The following is a 14,792-nucleotide window of genomic DNA, read 5'->3' on the forward strand; positions in this document are numbered from 1 at the left end:
AGCTCAGTTCCAAATTAGTGGTAAAGAATCATTGGTTTATTACCTGGGACTCTTTGTTATCCTTAATATAGGAAAACTTGATTTACATAAATTTAATGTATAGTAGAAACAAAATTAATTGAACTCCATCAATCTTGAATTTGTGACCATTTGGATTTCAGTCCTTCCCAAGTTCTTTTCTTACAAAAGCAAAAGTTTTCCTTCCTTTCCTCACATAATCCATAAGAATGAATCTACTTTTCAGTTGATAAAATATAGCAGATAAATTCTTTGAATGGTCTAGGGGAACAAGGCAGGTGTCAGCACAGTAAGTACCTCCATAGACTTGTATTTTAGTGGAGTTTGATAAGGATTCCTAAACATATGTCTTTTGTTTCAAGTATTCTTGACTAATCATTTGTGTAAATAAGAGGAGTAAGCATAATATATGAATGTGTATGTGTATATTTGTGCATTTGTGCATTTACTTGTATGTACATGGAAAGTTATATAAGGCCCTGGAAATTGTTGTTGCCTCCAAATAGGAGAAATGGATTGTCTAAAGACAGGGATGGGAAAGATAACTTCATCTCACTCTACAGCATTCTGTACCACTTGATTTTGGCACCATGTGAATGCCTTAACTATTTGAATAAATAAAACTAAAAGGAAACAAGTTTTGGTCTGTACATTTCCATCTTTTATGCTCAGCATGGGTACTGAGGGAGATGCTAATAGTTTGGGGCTATCACGAGTGACTCCTCGTGTAGGCTCCTTCTGGCCCTTATCACTTGGATTGCCTCATGGAGTAGAAGGAATGACAAATGATGGTAAGCTATCTTCCATTCATTGGAGTGCTGGATGAGGGCCTAGTGATACCCTGTAAGTGACAAGCTTTCTGAAGCACAAATCTCCTTCCTTGCCTACGGACATTTTGAGAAGCAAGCACCAGGAAAAACTTGGGAAGCCACAGCAACGTGACCCTGAAACAATAATCCTTAGTACCATTCCTCACGTGTGGGACTGAGTAAGGGTTTCCTGGAGAGTGAGGGATCAGGGATCAGCTGCTGAGGCTGGCACTTGGAAAAGACAAACCACGCATTCACACTCCAGGAAACTCAATACCAGCATTGTGTCCAATCCATCTTTCATAAGGGGGCTTCAAGAGGGGGAGGGGATAAAGGAAGGAGAGAAAATAAACCTTAATCGTGTGAAAGACAGTGCAGGAGAGAGGAAAGAATGAACAGATGTGAGCATGAAAAGTCAGTTGCCAGGAATATTTAGTTTTGAAATCCACGTTGGCTGTTAATCTTCAGACTCCGCCGTCAAGTTTCTTCTGTTTTGCATTCCTCATCCCATCTTTCAGCAGCGGTCTCCCTCCACCCCTCAGGCTTCCCTGCCCTTCTCTGCTTCCCTCCCTCCATCTGTCAAGCTTCGCCTTCTCCTGGCGCTCCCTCCTTCCCCTGTCCCTTTTCCTTCCTTCCCCACCTTCGCCTCTCCTTCCCAGGACTCTTTCTCCTAGTCTTGTATAGCTCGAGTCCCTCTCCTTCTCCCCTTTCTCTTGCACGGTACCTCCAAGCTCCATCCCCTCTTCTTAAGGAAATCAGCCAGGCCTCAGATGGAGCTGTTGTCCTGACAACCTAAAGGCGCATCAGGCTTTCACTGAGGCTGGCTGCTGCTGAAGCGGGCAGTTGTGCAAAGCGAGGGGCCACGCGGAGGGAGGCGGAGGGGCTGTGCCACCGCGGGGGGCGGGGAGGTGCCGAGCGAGGCGGGGAGGGAGGGGCTGGAAGGAGAAACAGGAAGGGGAGGAGGGGGCGGAGGGAGCCTCCCGGCTACTGCCGCTGTAGTGAGGCTTTCTTTACACTCGCTGGCAGGCTGGGTGCCGGCTCCCGCGCCTGCCCGCCCGGGAAAGTGGGTTACGGAGGGAAGAAGCTCCGCGCCGACGCTGGCCAAGGCGCATCCAGCCCGAGAGACCAGAGACCACCTTCCTTTTTGCCGCCTTCTCTCCATCTTTTCTGGAGGGTTTTATATTTGTACTCTCACCTTTAAAATTGTGTTGCTTTGACTTTTTCCCACCGCAGCTCGGGTTTTATGAGGGCTTTGTGAAGTCTTAGAGGGAGAAGAGACTGAGCGAGGGAGAGAGAGGCAAAGTGGAAAGGACCGCAGATTGGCAGAGCGCGTCCCGCCTCTGCCGTGGATGAAAGCCCTCGGTTGCTAAAGCCCGCTCGGCGAGCAGCGCGCACACACACACCCTCCAGAGTAGCCCCGACCCCGCACCTCGGCGTGGCCACCATGGTCGCCAGAGTTCAGCCTGATCGGAAACAGTTGCCTCTGGTCCTACTGAGATTGCTCTGCCTTCTTCCCACAGGACTGCCCGTCCGCAGCGTGGATTTTAACCGAGGCACCGACAACATCACCGTGAGGCAGGGGGACACGGCCATCCTCAGGTAAGGCTTTCGGGCAACTTTTCTGCGGCGCTTAAGTGTGTGTATGGGTGTGTGTTCTCCTTGAACTCCAGCTCCTGATGCTGCAGGCTTGTGGAGGGTGCGTGTGTGTGTGTGTGTGTGTGTGAGTGAGTGTGCGCGCGCGCGCTTTCGTGCGCCTTTTACGGTCGGGTCGAAATAGCTGCCAGCAAATCTCAAGGGGATGCTGGTCCCTCTCTAGGACCAGCAGGGTTGATTAAATGTTGTTTGGTTCTTCGGATCTTGTTTCTCTGAGAAAGCGTAACTTCATCTATGGTATTAGTGACATGAGGGCGGTATTCTTGCTTTTGTGATTGGAGATGGTTTGCCCAAGACTTTTGTTAGGGTTCCTTAATTGAGAAAGAAGAGTTGTTGGTTCTGGCTTTTAGAGAGTGTACACAGTAGTGCATTCTCCGTGGTGTCTGTGTGTATGTGCATGTGGGTATGTACATAAAGGCTCTCAATCTGCCCCAGCAGTAGTTTGGTTAGGAGACTTTTCCTAAGGATCTTCTAATTGACATGGAGGGCAGTAAATCAATCTTTAGAACTTTGGTTAGTTACTGAGCCTTTTCTCTGGTATGTGAATAGACATCAACACAAGAATGAAGAGGAGAAAAAAAGAAACTTGCCAAATTGCTATTATTTAAGAATAGGAGTCTTAAACACAGAGGTTAGGAAATAATTAACCTGGCATAAAATGGATATTTCAAATTGATTATTGACCTCAACATCTCATCTCTATGCAGTTCTGCCAAACTCTGAAATATAATTTGGGATTGAAATTTGTAAAGGAAGAATCCCAAGTCCTTGGAGTTTGACCCCTACAAGGGACAGAGAGCTGGAGAAACTCAGATGGAACCTAGCCATAATTCTGTTTCTAAAGAGCTCCTAGCCTGTTTTCCTGCATTTTTTTTTCTCTCTTTCCCCTCTCTATCCACTGCATATGCCCCTTGTCCCTTTTTATAGCTTTCCTTGAATTTCTACCAGATACTAAAAACATTAAAAAGAAAAAAAAAAAAAAGAATGAAAGAAAATGTTCTCCTTGGAGATCCTTTAAAATCTCATTTCATCCAAATGAAATGACCTAGTGTCAGTCTGTCTGGCTGGCTAATATTGCTTGTTGTGGCAATAAAAAGCAGGATCTTATAGAAAAAGAAGCCTCTAATCTGTGTGCAAGGAGCTGATAGTGCATAAACCCTGGGGCATCAGGGAGCAGTTCTGTAGCAGAGCTGCCTACAGCAGCAAAGTTTTCCTTCCTTTCTTCAGAAATAAATTTGGTTGGCTGTCACGGTGTCCTGCTTTGGGATCGCTCGCCTTGTTAGAGAGGAATGTGTATGTTGTGCATGTTGTGTTGTGTGTGTGTGTGTGTTGCTGTGGAGCATAAAAACTAAGAAAATCCTAATGTGTAAGTATCCCTTTCTTCGTTTCCTGAGCACTAGGTGATTATGAATCCCAAAGATCCTACTATCCAAAACATATTTTCCCTTCCAGCTCTCCAGCCCTGTAAAACCTGCAAGTGTGATTTGTCCACACGGAGTAATAAGATTTATAGAGTAATTTATCTGTTTGCAAAGGGATATGGACATAATGCAGAAAATGTTTTTGCAAACACATAAGCATGCCACCTTAACTGCTAGCATTCATATTCCCTAACATCATTAACCCTTTACAAGTGAAGCATTCTCTGTAAATTTATGCTATTTTTAGAAAGATTTGTTTTCACTGATTATATGAGTGTGGGAAAAGTGAATACTCTGGGTGTATAAGTTTTTATTTATGTGTCCATGAACTTTGCACTGTCTTTGTAATTCAGCATCACCTATGTCTTAAGCTACAGTCATCAAAGAGTTAGATAACCATGTCAATGCTAATTTAGAAGGAAAAAAGGAATTCTTATATTTTTGTGCACTGTATGCATACAAATCTGTCTATGAGAGGCAGTCTCACTACATAAATTTCTATATATGATATGTACATACTTCTGTGTCTCGAAAGAAATAGAGTTTTCTTTAAGCACTACACTTTAGTAGACATTGCAATGTGGAAATGGTAGATTGTGAGAATAGAGAATGATTATAGAAGCAGTTATTCCCTGGGAGAGAGAAGGTTTTCAAACAGTGCCTGTAAAGAATTCACCTGAGATAGCCCATTAATTTCCCAGACCTCACCTAACGTGCCCTCGTTTTTATTTCCTTTGCCTTGGACAAGGCTTTATTTTTGGGTTTGTGGAGCTCTATCAGAAGTAACTATGGAGAGAGTTCCTTTTGTTTTCTTAGCTGACCTTCTTCTCAATCTCTTTAACTGAGTCCAGTAAGCTTTGTGGGTCAGTTTCCTGCTGAAGAATGGCACTCTTGCTTTCTGTTTACAAGTCTAGCCTGGGAAAGGCTTGCTTCCACTTTATTTGTGACATTTTACTGGGAGCATGAGCTTCCAGGGGAGGAGAGGAAGGAGAACTTGATTCATTGGAAGCCACAGTAGATGTTTGGCACAGAGAAAGTGAAATGGCAAAGGGAAAAAAGTCCTCTCTCAGTGAGTCTGTGGCCCTGAATGATCTGAAATGGCAACAGAAGACAAGGGAGGTTTGTAATTCTGGTGGTCCAGTGACAGGAGCTTGGCTGACTGTCCCTAAAACATCTACCTTCACTGCCTTACTTCCATGAACAAGTCTTTTTTGGGGGGTAATTGATGCCTATTTTTGTACAATCATGGTCTTTGATATAAATGTGTTCCTTGATAGGAGAGCATATACGAGTCTTGGTGTCTTGTTCTCTAATTTCTATCTTTTGTAAAAGATAAAAGAAAGACTATAGAATGAAGGTGACAAAACTAGTTGGAAAGAGAAAGAATTTCATGTATACCCGCCTAACCCTGTTGTTTCCCAGAAGGAATTCTAGATCTTTCTGAGCGCCTCTATAAGAGTCTGTAAGAATGAGAGGAAACCACAGCACCAACTTCCATCTCAAAGGCAAAGGATCAGAGTGTGTGTCACAGACCAGTGGCAGAAGCAGCAGCACCTGGGTTGCCTTCCTAAATCCTACTGGACCAGAATCTGCATTGACTTGGTTTGTGCAGTAAAGTATGAGGCACATGTACCCACCTGACCTTGTTATTGTTGTTAAATCTCTCAGTCGTGTCCTATTCTTTGCGACCCCCTGGACTGCAGCACGCCAGGCTTCCCTGTCCTTTTCACCATCCCCCAGAGTTTGCTCAGACTCATGTCCACTGGGGGGAAGTCTTGGTTGCTTTTCTGAAGCCACCTCACTACCACTACCCACAAGTGGAAGAGTTCATCAGTTACTGGATGAGCTTCTAGCCCTGGTCCTTCCAACCATCCTCCTTGTACTCAGGTTCTTGTAGGGATTCACTTCCTGATAAATCTTGGCAGGTTGAAACCAGACAGACGTTTTTTTTTTTTTTTTAAATATTTATTTATTTTATTTATTTATTTGGCTGTTCCCGGCCTTAGCTGCAGCATGTGGGATCAAGTTCCCTGACCAGGGATTGAACCCTGGCCCCCTGCATTGGGAGCACAGAGTCTTAGCCGCTAGACCACCAGGGAAGTCCCCAGACAGACGTTTTGATAAAGTAAAGGAAGAGTGGAAATAATGTTCCAATCTGACCTTTAAAATTTCATTTTTAACAGTCCCACAAACAGTATTTTCAATATTAGCAGCATATGTCTGGAAAGATAATTATAAAATAGTTAATTCCAATATATCTGCCCATAAGGTAACTTTGTAGAAATGACATATATTCATGTCTGGACATATTCCCTAAGTACATGTATGGTGAGATGCAGAGGGTACACATTAGTGTTGTGACTTTAAATGTTTAAAATTGGGGGTATTGAAGTTGCATTTATTTCACTATTCTGACCCTATTTGATGCTTCCGGGATATTATAATACCTTCTATGGTGATAAGATTTTTTCCATTTAAATGTAAATGTACCTAGTAAGTGTTAGGTATAAGAAACTAAGTATCTATGTTTAAAATAGTTAAATGTTTAGTTTTTCAAAATTCTTGGTCTTTAATTCCTTGTTTGTTTCTACACTAAAAGAAAAAGAAGAAACATTAAAAAGATGTGATTATTTGACAGCAAAATGTAAAAATTTTGTGCAAATTTCAAGGGGAAAATGGCTTCTCTTCTATAAAGCATCTGGCACGCCTACATTCACAAAGAAACTGTCAACAATCAAACAAACTCCTGACACAATATGTGATTTTTCTACCACTTATAATTATTCATTATTTGAAAACAAACTTTATGTTTCTACAGGGCGAGTTTGAGAAAGTTTTCTTTTTCTGTAGCTAACTCACTAACGGTTATCAAAATTTATAGGTTATTACTGATACTTTAAGGACTGATCGTTTTGCTCATTAAGTCCTCTATTAAATATATTTAGTACATAATGAAGGTGAATATTTGTTGTCTAAGAATATAGCATATCATATACATTATTAAAGATGTTTATGCATTTATATCATTTACTGTTCATTTATGTCCTGAGGAACACAGCAGCAAATCTCATGTGACAAATACAAACTGGTAATTTGTGTTTCTGTAAGTATGAAACGCATACATGCAACACATGTTAAACTAATTGTCCTGTGCACTTTGACTTTGAATGAATTATTCTTAGAACTGTGATGTGAAGAACCAAAGAGGACTGACTCATCTACTAAATCAGTTGGTGAGAGTTAAACATTTGTGTTTCTTGAAGCTGGTGGGCATTATGTGGACATAATAGCAAACTCAGGCAAAAAAAGAATTGGTGTGTTAGTGTGGCCTCTGGGAGCTCCAAGTACCAATGTCTGTGACTCACCTGATAGGAGGTTTCCTGAATGTGTTCTGGCACGCTTTGCTGTCTTCACCAGAGCCCAGCAGAGCCTACCCTTTCAGGTACCCTTATGACCATTGGTCTTGCTCTTCTGTGAATATCCTTCCTGTTATTTTGTATGACTCAGGAGTGCTGGGCTATAATTTTGGATCTATCCTTGTATGCTACATGACTTTGAGACATCTCTTAAATATTTTTTAAGAGATGCTTAAAAACCAGTTGCTGGTTTCATTTATAAAATGACAAGATTACCTGTTTTAGTTACTCTATAGGGTTGTTTTAAAGACCCCGCAAGAGATAAAGTAGTTTAGTTTGGTAAATAGTAAACTGCTACATAAAGCAAAAAGTGTCAGTTGTTCTCTAACCATATGTAGCCAGTTGTTTAGACTCTAGGGAGCTCTTTTTTAGACCAATGTTTCTCAAACTTGAAGGTGTATCCAAATTACCTGGAAAGTGAAAAAGTGAAAGTCGCTCAGTTGTGTCTGTTTGCGAGTCAGACTCCATGACTATACCGTCCATGGAATTCTCCAGGCCAGAATACTGGAGTGGGCTGCTGTTGCCTTCTCCAGGGGATCTTCCCAATCTAAGGATTGAACCCAGGTCTCCTGCATTGCAGGCAGATTCCTTACCAGCTGAGCCTCCAGGGAAGCCCAAATTACCTGGAGTGCTCATTAAAAACACAGACTACCTGGCCCCCATCTTCAGAGTTTCTGATTTCAGTAGGTATCTGGTCGGGGCTGAAGTCTGCCTTCCTAGCAAGTACTCAGATGGTGCTGATGCTGCAGGACTGGGTCACACTTTGAGAACCACCCACTCTGGCTGCTACATGTGTCTTCTGTAGATGAGCACCTTCAGTATCTGATAGTCACTTGCTAAATTCCAAAATCTCAGAGCCTGTCCCAGGCCTACTAAATCAGAATCTGCATTTAACAAGATCCCAAGTGACTCATGAGCACATTAGAGTTGGGGAAATGGTGCCGCACAGAGTTCATAACTGTGGCTGAACATTACATTCTACTGGAAGCCTTTTTAAAAAGAGTGAAGCTACATATTCCCTACTCTCTGAAATCCTGATTGAATTAGTTTGAGATGGGGCTTGGGTGTAGATATTTAAAAAATGATTCTGATATGTACAGAGTTGAGAACTACTGCTTTACTGGTTGAAAAATCTTTTACAAACCATGTTCAGGGCAGCACTCTCTAGATACGTAGGAAAAAGTATAGTCATGTGTGCAGTCTGGGAAATATTTCAACAGCATAGATGTACAAATTCAATTGAGAGAGAGGAAAGAGATCATCAAAGATCCATTTCTTTACCACACAATCTCATCCCTACAGTGTCATGGAAAATAGAGTGATTTTATTTTAATATGGATCCAATTTATATAATATCTCCTAAAATAGCATTAAAGCTTGATTTTTCACATCCTGTTGTCTTGTGTACTCTCTTTCAGTACACAAGTACTGACACAAGTACGTTGGCCAAGACACAAAGATACAAAACGGTTTTAGATTTTTTTTTTTTAATGGTAGAAAAGAGACTTTATTTAGTCAAGGAAAATGTCTTTGCTCTTATTCAAATAGGCTTACTTCTGTGTACTTCTGTTGTCATGTTTGCTGCAAATATGATTTACAAAATAATAGCTAGATGTTTGTAGAATTCATCTCAACTTTACATGGTGATCAATCGACTTGAAACTAATAGGCAAGTGTTTATGTCAAAGATAAAGAATTTTTATCAAGGGTATAAGTTTAGAATGTTCAGAAAGTAGAGTTGTCCCATGATATCTGTGAGGATTCATTCCAAGAGCCCCTTCTATACCTAAATCTGCAGGTGCTCAAGTCCCTTATATAAAACAGCATTGTATTTGCATGTAACATGCGCACATGCCTCAGTATACTTTAAGTCATCTCTGGATTACTTGTAATACCTAATATTATGTAAATGATATGTAAATAGTTGTAAATAAAATGCAAATGCTATGTAAATAGTTGCCAGTGCCCTGGCAAATTCAAGCTTTGCTTTTTTGGAACTTTCTGGAATTTTTCTTCCAAATATTTTCAATCTTCAGTTGGTTGAATCTGTGGATGCAGAATCTGTGGATACAAAGGGCCAACTGTAGTCAGAAGACCAAGATCTAAACATCTTGAAATAGTCAGATCTATTAAATGTGTGTAACTGACACTTACTTGACCTACTATGCAAGCTATTCTTATGATCAAATGAGATACTATGTATCCAAGTGTTTTGTAAACTGTAAAATGGTATAAAATGTAATCTCTTAATAAAATTTTATCATATTCACAGTGGGAAATAACTTTTATAAAATTAGAAAACTATAAACTAAGCTTTTTATTTGTATTATAAAAATAGAAAGTTGGCCATTTGCTTTAAGATGTTTGTATCAATTCTTTTCAAGCCCTTTAAAGTCATGTGTATCTTAGAGTATAGATGAGCTTGCTATCAGGAGTGCAGGATGAGTGAACACATTTCTGTAGTCACCTGTAATCAAAACATAATCTCAAGTTAATGAGTGATTAACCTTTCAGAAGAAAACACGTTGCTTCAGAGTTTGTTAATTACTGTGGGTAAATTTGTAGAAATTTAGACTAAGAAAGGCCTTGGAGATTAGGCAGTCTACCATCTCCTTTTAAAGTGATATAACTGAGAAGAGGAAAATTTAGTTGGTTGTCCAAAGATTTGAGTGACTATTTGAGAACTAGAATAGATGTCTCCTATTTCTCATTTCAGAGTTCTTTATTCCACAGTACCGCTGAAATTGTTTTCTTGCTATACCATGATATGCCATTGTTGCCCCTCTAAAAACTGTTAAAACATCTCTTCCTCTTTCCCTTCCTTCCCCAGTTCTGCCCTCTCTTTCCTCCTCTCCCTGTCCTTCCCTTCCCCTCCCCTTGCCTCCTTTCTTCTCTATTATTGTCCCGCCCTTCTCTCTTCTCCCCACCCTTTCTCTCTCTTCTTACTTCCCTCTCTTCACTTTCTCAGCCCTGCATATGGAAACTGAACTTATCTGTAGAAGATCATCCAGGTAGTGCTGATCAAGGAGGGGCTTTTCACGAAATGCATCTTTCCCATGTTTGCTGTCTATCTGAGCCAGATAGATTTTCATTTTGTGCAGCCTCCAATGTATCATATTCTCAAAGCTATTCTTATATTTGGTGGAAACTGCAGAGATCTCCTGTCCTCAACAACTTTTATTTCCTTTTGCTTTTAATCCTTTCCTTCCAGCTTCTGATACCCCTACCTGTTACTCAGAATTTTTATTTTAATTCTTACCTGATTTCTTTCTTATCTGAAAGTTCTTTGGCCCAGTACTTCTGCTAGGTTCCTAAGCTCTACTACCTTCTAACGGCCACTTATGACCTTTCGCTTGTTTCAAGTCTCCTACGATTTGTCCCTCTTGTAGACTCGACTAGGATGGCTGCAGTAAGGTTGTGATCTCAGTTGGCAGGCTCTCCTTTCTTTGAAGACACTGATACTTGTATCAGATTCTTTCAGTGAAGGTAGATCTTTTATTTTGTTTTTTTTTCTAATTTGCACAAAAGTTACTCTGGGCTAATAGTTGGGACTGATGGTGAAAAACTGGGAGGAACTAGAAATAGATCTAGACCTATCTCTGGGGATGGTGGAGGCACTGCAGGTACTTATGCCCTGCTGCAGCTGCCTGGGGAGTTTCTGGTGTGGCATGAGGACAAGGTCTCATGAAGCTTTCTTACCTGGTAAGTGGCAGAGCTGAGGGAGGTACAACATGGAACACCAAGAAAGGGGCAGAGCACACAGTAAGGGGAAAATGGCAGGTCAGGAGCTTTCAGTGAGTCCACCCCCTGCCAGGTGCAGGCAGTGTTACAGGGAGGTCTCCCAGCTCCTGGTAGAGACTTGGTCTCTAGACTGAGGCTCAGAAAAGCAACAAGAGTCCTTGGCTTAAACACTGGCTTGAACAGGACAGAGTCCTCAGTGATAAGGGATATTCTCCAGACATATTGCCAAGATAAGTAACTTGCTCAAGGAGTAAGAGAGGAGGATGTAATCTCTAGAACTGAAGCTCTGTGTCAAAGCTGTTGTAACAAGGGGTGACACAGAGATTCATCTCAGAATGCTGAACCTGATCTTTTCATTTTTTGCTATATAAGTTCAGGATCATAAACCTGGTCCAGCTTTGTGGGGTAAAGATGAAGACAAAGGTCTGCAATGAAGTAGGAATGACACTACTCGCTTCTCCTTGCCATAGGTAAACTTACTGGATTACATCTTTAGTCTACTTAGACTTTCCAGACTCCAGATAGTTGGCAGAACCATGGATCTGAGCTCACCTGACTAGCCCAAGCCTATTGTCTTTCAGTATTAATCTAGAAATGTCCCCAGATCCTTCAAAGGCTTTTCATTATTCACAACATGAAGTCAGAGGTCCTTGGCCTGGATAATGCTCCACGACCCGCTACTTCACTGTGTCCACTGATTCAGAACCACTTACAGTGGTGCCCTTGAGCACGCTAGTGTGCGCATGCAGTGCTGGTTCTTTCCTTTCTTCGTGATGCTCTCCCTGCCTGGAACCTCTTTCCCCTCTCCACCCCTCCCTTCATACTTATTTGTTGGGTTGCCTCTATGCCGCTCTTTGTAGGCTCCAGGTTAGTTCTGGTTTTGTCTGTTTCAGGTAATTTTCCCTAATACCGTATTTATTATCACCAACAGCCACTCTGTACACTGCCCTCCAGCTTAACTGAGATGTAGTTGACAAAATTGCATAAAGTTAAGGTATACAAAGGGATGATGTGATATATGTATCAGTTGTGAAAAGATGACTAAAATCAAGTTAATTGGCACATTCATCACTTCATATGGTTATCTTTGTGTGTGTGTGTGTGAGAGAGAGAGAGAGAGAACACCGAAGATTGACTTTCCTAGAAAACTTCATATATACAGTACAAAAACCATAGTCACCTTGCTGTACTTTAGATTCCCAGAACTTACTCATCTTATGACTGAAAATCTGTACCCTTTGACTAATATCTCCCCATTTCTGCCACCCCTCAAGCACCTCACAATCACCACGCTGCTTTCTGCCTCTATGACTTTGACTTTCCTAGATTCTGCATGTAGGTAAGAATGCAGAATTTATCTTTATCTGTCTAGCTTATTTCATTTAGCATAACGTCCTCCAAGTTTATTCACATTGTCACAGAGGGAAAAATTTTCTTGGGATCACTGCAGTATATGCATATCTCAGTGTAGCATTTACTACACTTAAAAGTTATACTCACTTGTATCTTGCTTCAAATGTCCTATTAGCTCTTCAGAGTCACATGTCTCATCTACATTACCTTTTCATTCCAGTATTTTTAGCCTATAACCCATAGGTGCTCAGATAAATATTTGCTCACTGAATTGAACAGAGAGGGATAGTCATACTATAAATCAAGCCGAGCAGATATTGGTTTATGAAAGAAGAAACAAATTAGGAGGAGACATGGGTGAAGCAAGTTATGTTAGGGGTGGAATCGTCCAGCCCTAGAGTGATCATGGATGTGTAGTTGAAGAAGATGTAGTAAAATAAGAAATTGATTGTTTTCTGATCATTAGTGAGGTGGATTAGGGGGTTTTGCTAGAAATATCAATACTTTGAACATTTCCCATTGCAGCTATTTTCAAGGACAGCTTTCTAGAGAAGGTCAAATAGGGTATTTTAGGAGAATCGCAAAACTTAAGTCACACGGCCCAGACAATTATGCAGTTTCCTCTGATAGAGGAGCAGCTTGTGACAGAGCCAAGAGACCCTCAGTGCTCCTGAAGTGAGGCATATCCACAATCTGAAGAGCTCAGCCTCGCAGCAGCTGCCTGTTAGAGGAGAAACTTTCTGGAAACCGCTGAGACTTTCTCCCTCTAGTGGTGGCCATGGACTTTCAGGGACTAAGTTGGGGATTTGGGAGCAGGATTGTTGTGCACCTCATCTGTTCTCCTTTGGTGTGAAATGAGGCAAGGGGCAGAATACTCACACTCACTTGACTCAAAGTAATTACTCACACTGAACAATGATGCCTACCTGAGTTTTGCAGTGTAGGGTTCATTACTCACTCCTGGAGAAATTCCAGCTTGAATGTACAGTGGGCTTTGTAATAATCCCAAATTCCCTTTTGTACATCTTGCCATAATGCACACGGGCATTGTTTGTATTAGGTCAGAGGGAAAATGCAACCCAGCTTCTCATACACTAATGCATTAATATTTATCCCATTGTAATCTTTGATGATGTGTTTCTATATTGACTGTCTGTATCTTGAAGTTTTCGAAAGTTAATAACATCTTTTCTGAAGCTGTGCTTTAGACATGTTACTGTTTGCCACATTATCCTTCTAGAAACAAAAGATAACAATGAGAGTGATGCAGTTCAGTACTAAGTCATAAGTAACCAAAATACGTGTGAAAATACTGACTGTGAAAAATAATTGGTTTTCTTATTCCTAATTTTTTTGCCTCTTCATCTCACTCTAACATACTGCATCAGGGCTGTTTAGTTTATGGAGTCTGAATCACATATGGCTGCCAGTTTGTGGCTGATCTTCATCTTGAGATAACCAAAGATTGTTGTCATCTTCTGTATGTTCATGATGCAATTGTATGAGCATATCTCAAGATCAGCATTGTCTATTGCTGAATCATGAGCTTAGCATATGAATGGATTTTTATTTGACTCTCTTTTGACCTCTGTTCTTCCATGTATCTTTGGTGTCTAATCTGATGAACTAATATCTAATATTATCACCATGACAAGAAACTGCCTAAAGTCTATAGGATATAGACTAGATTACTAGATTAGAGAAATTCTACGTTGAAAATCAAGAGTTTTAGACTTTAGTCCTACAAAACTATTGTCTGTAGAAAGTTGGAAATTAGCTTCCATAGTTACACCTCCTGGTATAATTCCTACTTGCCTATTTAACAAAGATGTTGGTCTGGTAAAGTGACATTATATTTTTGAATATGGTTGAGTACATCAGATGAAATGCATGATGTTATAAATGGGATGATGATATGCTCAAATTAAAAAGAATAATAAACTCCTGTATTATACATGTCATGAAACTGAAAGTTAGTCTCACAATTGTGTCTGACTCTTTGCGACCCATGTAGCCTGCCTGGCTCCTCTGCCCATGGGATTCTCCCTGCAAGAATACTGGAGTTGGGTTGCCAACAAGGAGTGTTGGCATATACATAAGAATACAAGGAGTGGGTTGCCATTTCCTTCTCCAGGGGATCTTCCCAACCTCGGGATTGAACCCATGTCTCCCACATTGCAGGCGGATTCTTTACCAACTGAGCCACTAGGGAAACTATAAATGTCATAGTGTAGGAAATAAAAATATTTTCATATCTTACTGCCTTAATTCTTGTATAAAAATGAAACAGCACAAAATATAGATATTCAGAAAATAATATGTGTTTATACAGAATCTGTTATGCTTAAACAATTTGTGTCACAGATATACTTAATCTGTAC

The 14,792-nt window shown here is 40.8% G+C and overlaps 1 protein-coding gene and 1 pseudogene across 5 annotated transcripts in view; one reads left to right on the forward strand and one right to left on the reverse strand.

Annotated features, from left to right (window-relative positions):
• Window positions 1-1,989, reverse strand: part of LOC122675225 — a 29,455-nt pseudogene extending 27,466 nt beyond the window's left edge.
• LOC122675803 (limbic system associated membrane protein) overlaps window positions 1,811-14,792 on the forward strand; it is a 681,792-nt gene continuing 668,810 nt past the window's right edge. For all 5 annotated transcript variants that reach the window (XM_043874897.1, XM_043874898.1, XM_043874896.1 and 2 more), the window contains exon 1: window positions 1,811-2,426. In XM_043874897.1, the coding sequence (XP_043730832.1) occupies window positions 2,272-2,426 (155 nt within the window). In that variant the 5' untranslated portion in view covers window positions 1,811-2,271. The remainder of the gene's footprint in view (window positions 2,427-14,792) is intronic.

Source organism: Cervus elaphus, chromosome 19 (assembly GCF_910594005.1).
Source record: "Cervus elaphus chromosome 19, mCerEla1.1, whole genome shotgun sequence".
Classification (NCBI taxonomy): Eukaryota; Metazoa; Chordata; class Mammalia; order Artiodactyla; family Cervidae; genus Cervus; species Cervus elaphus.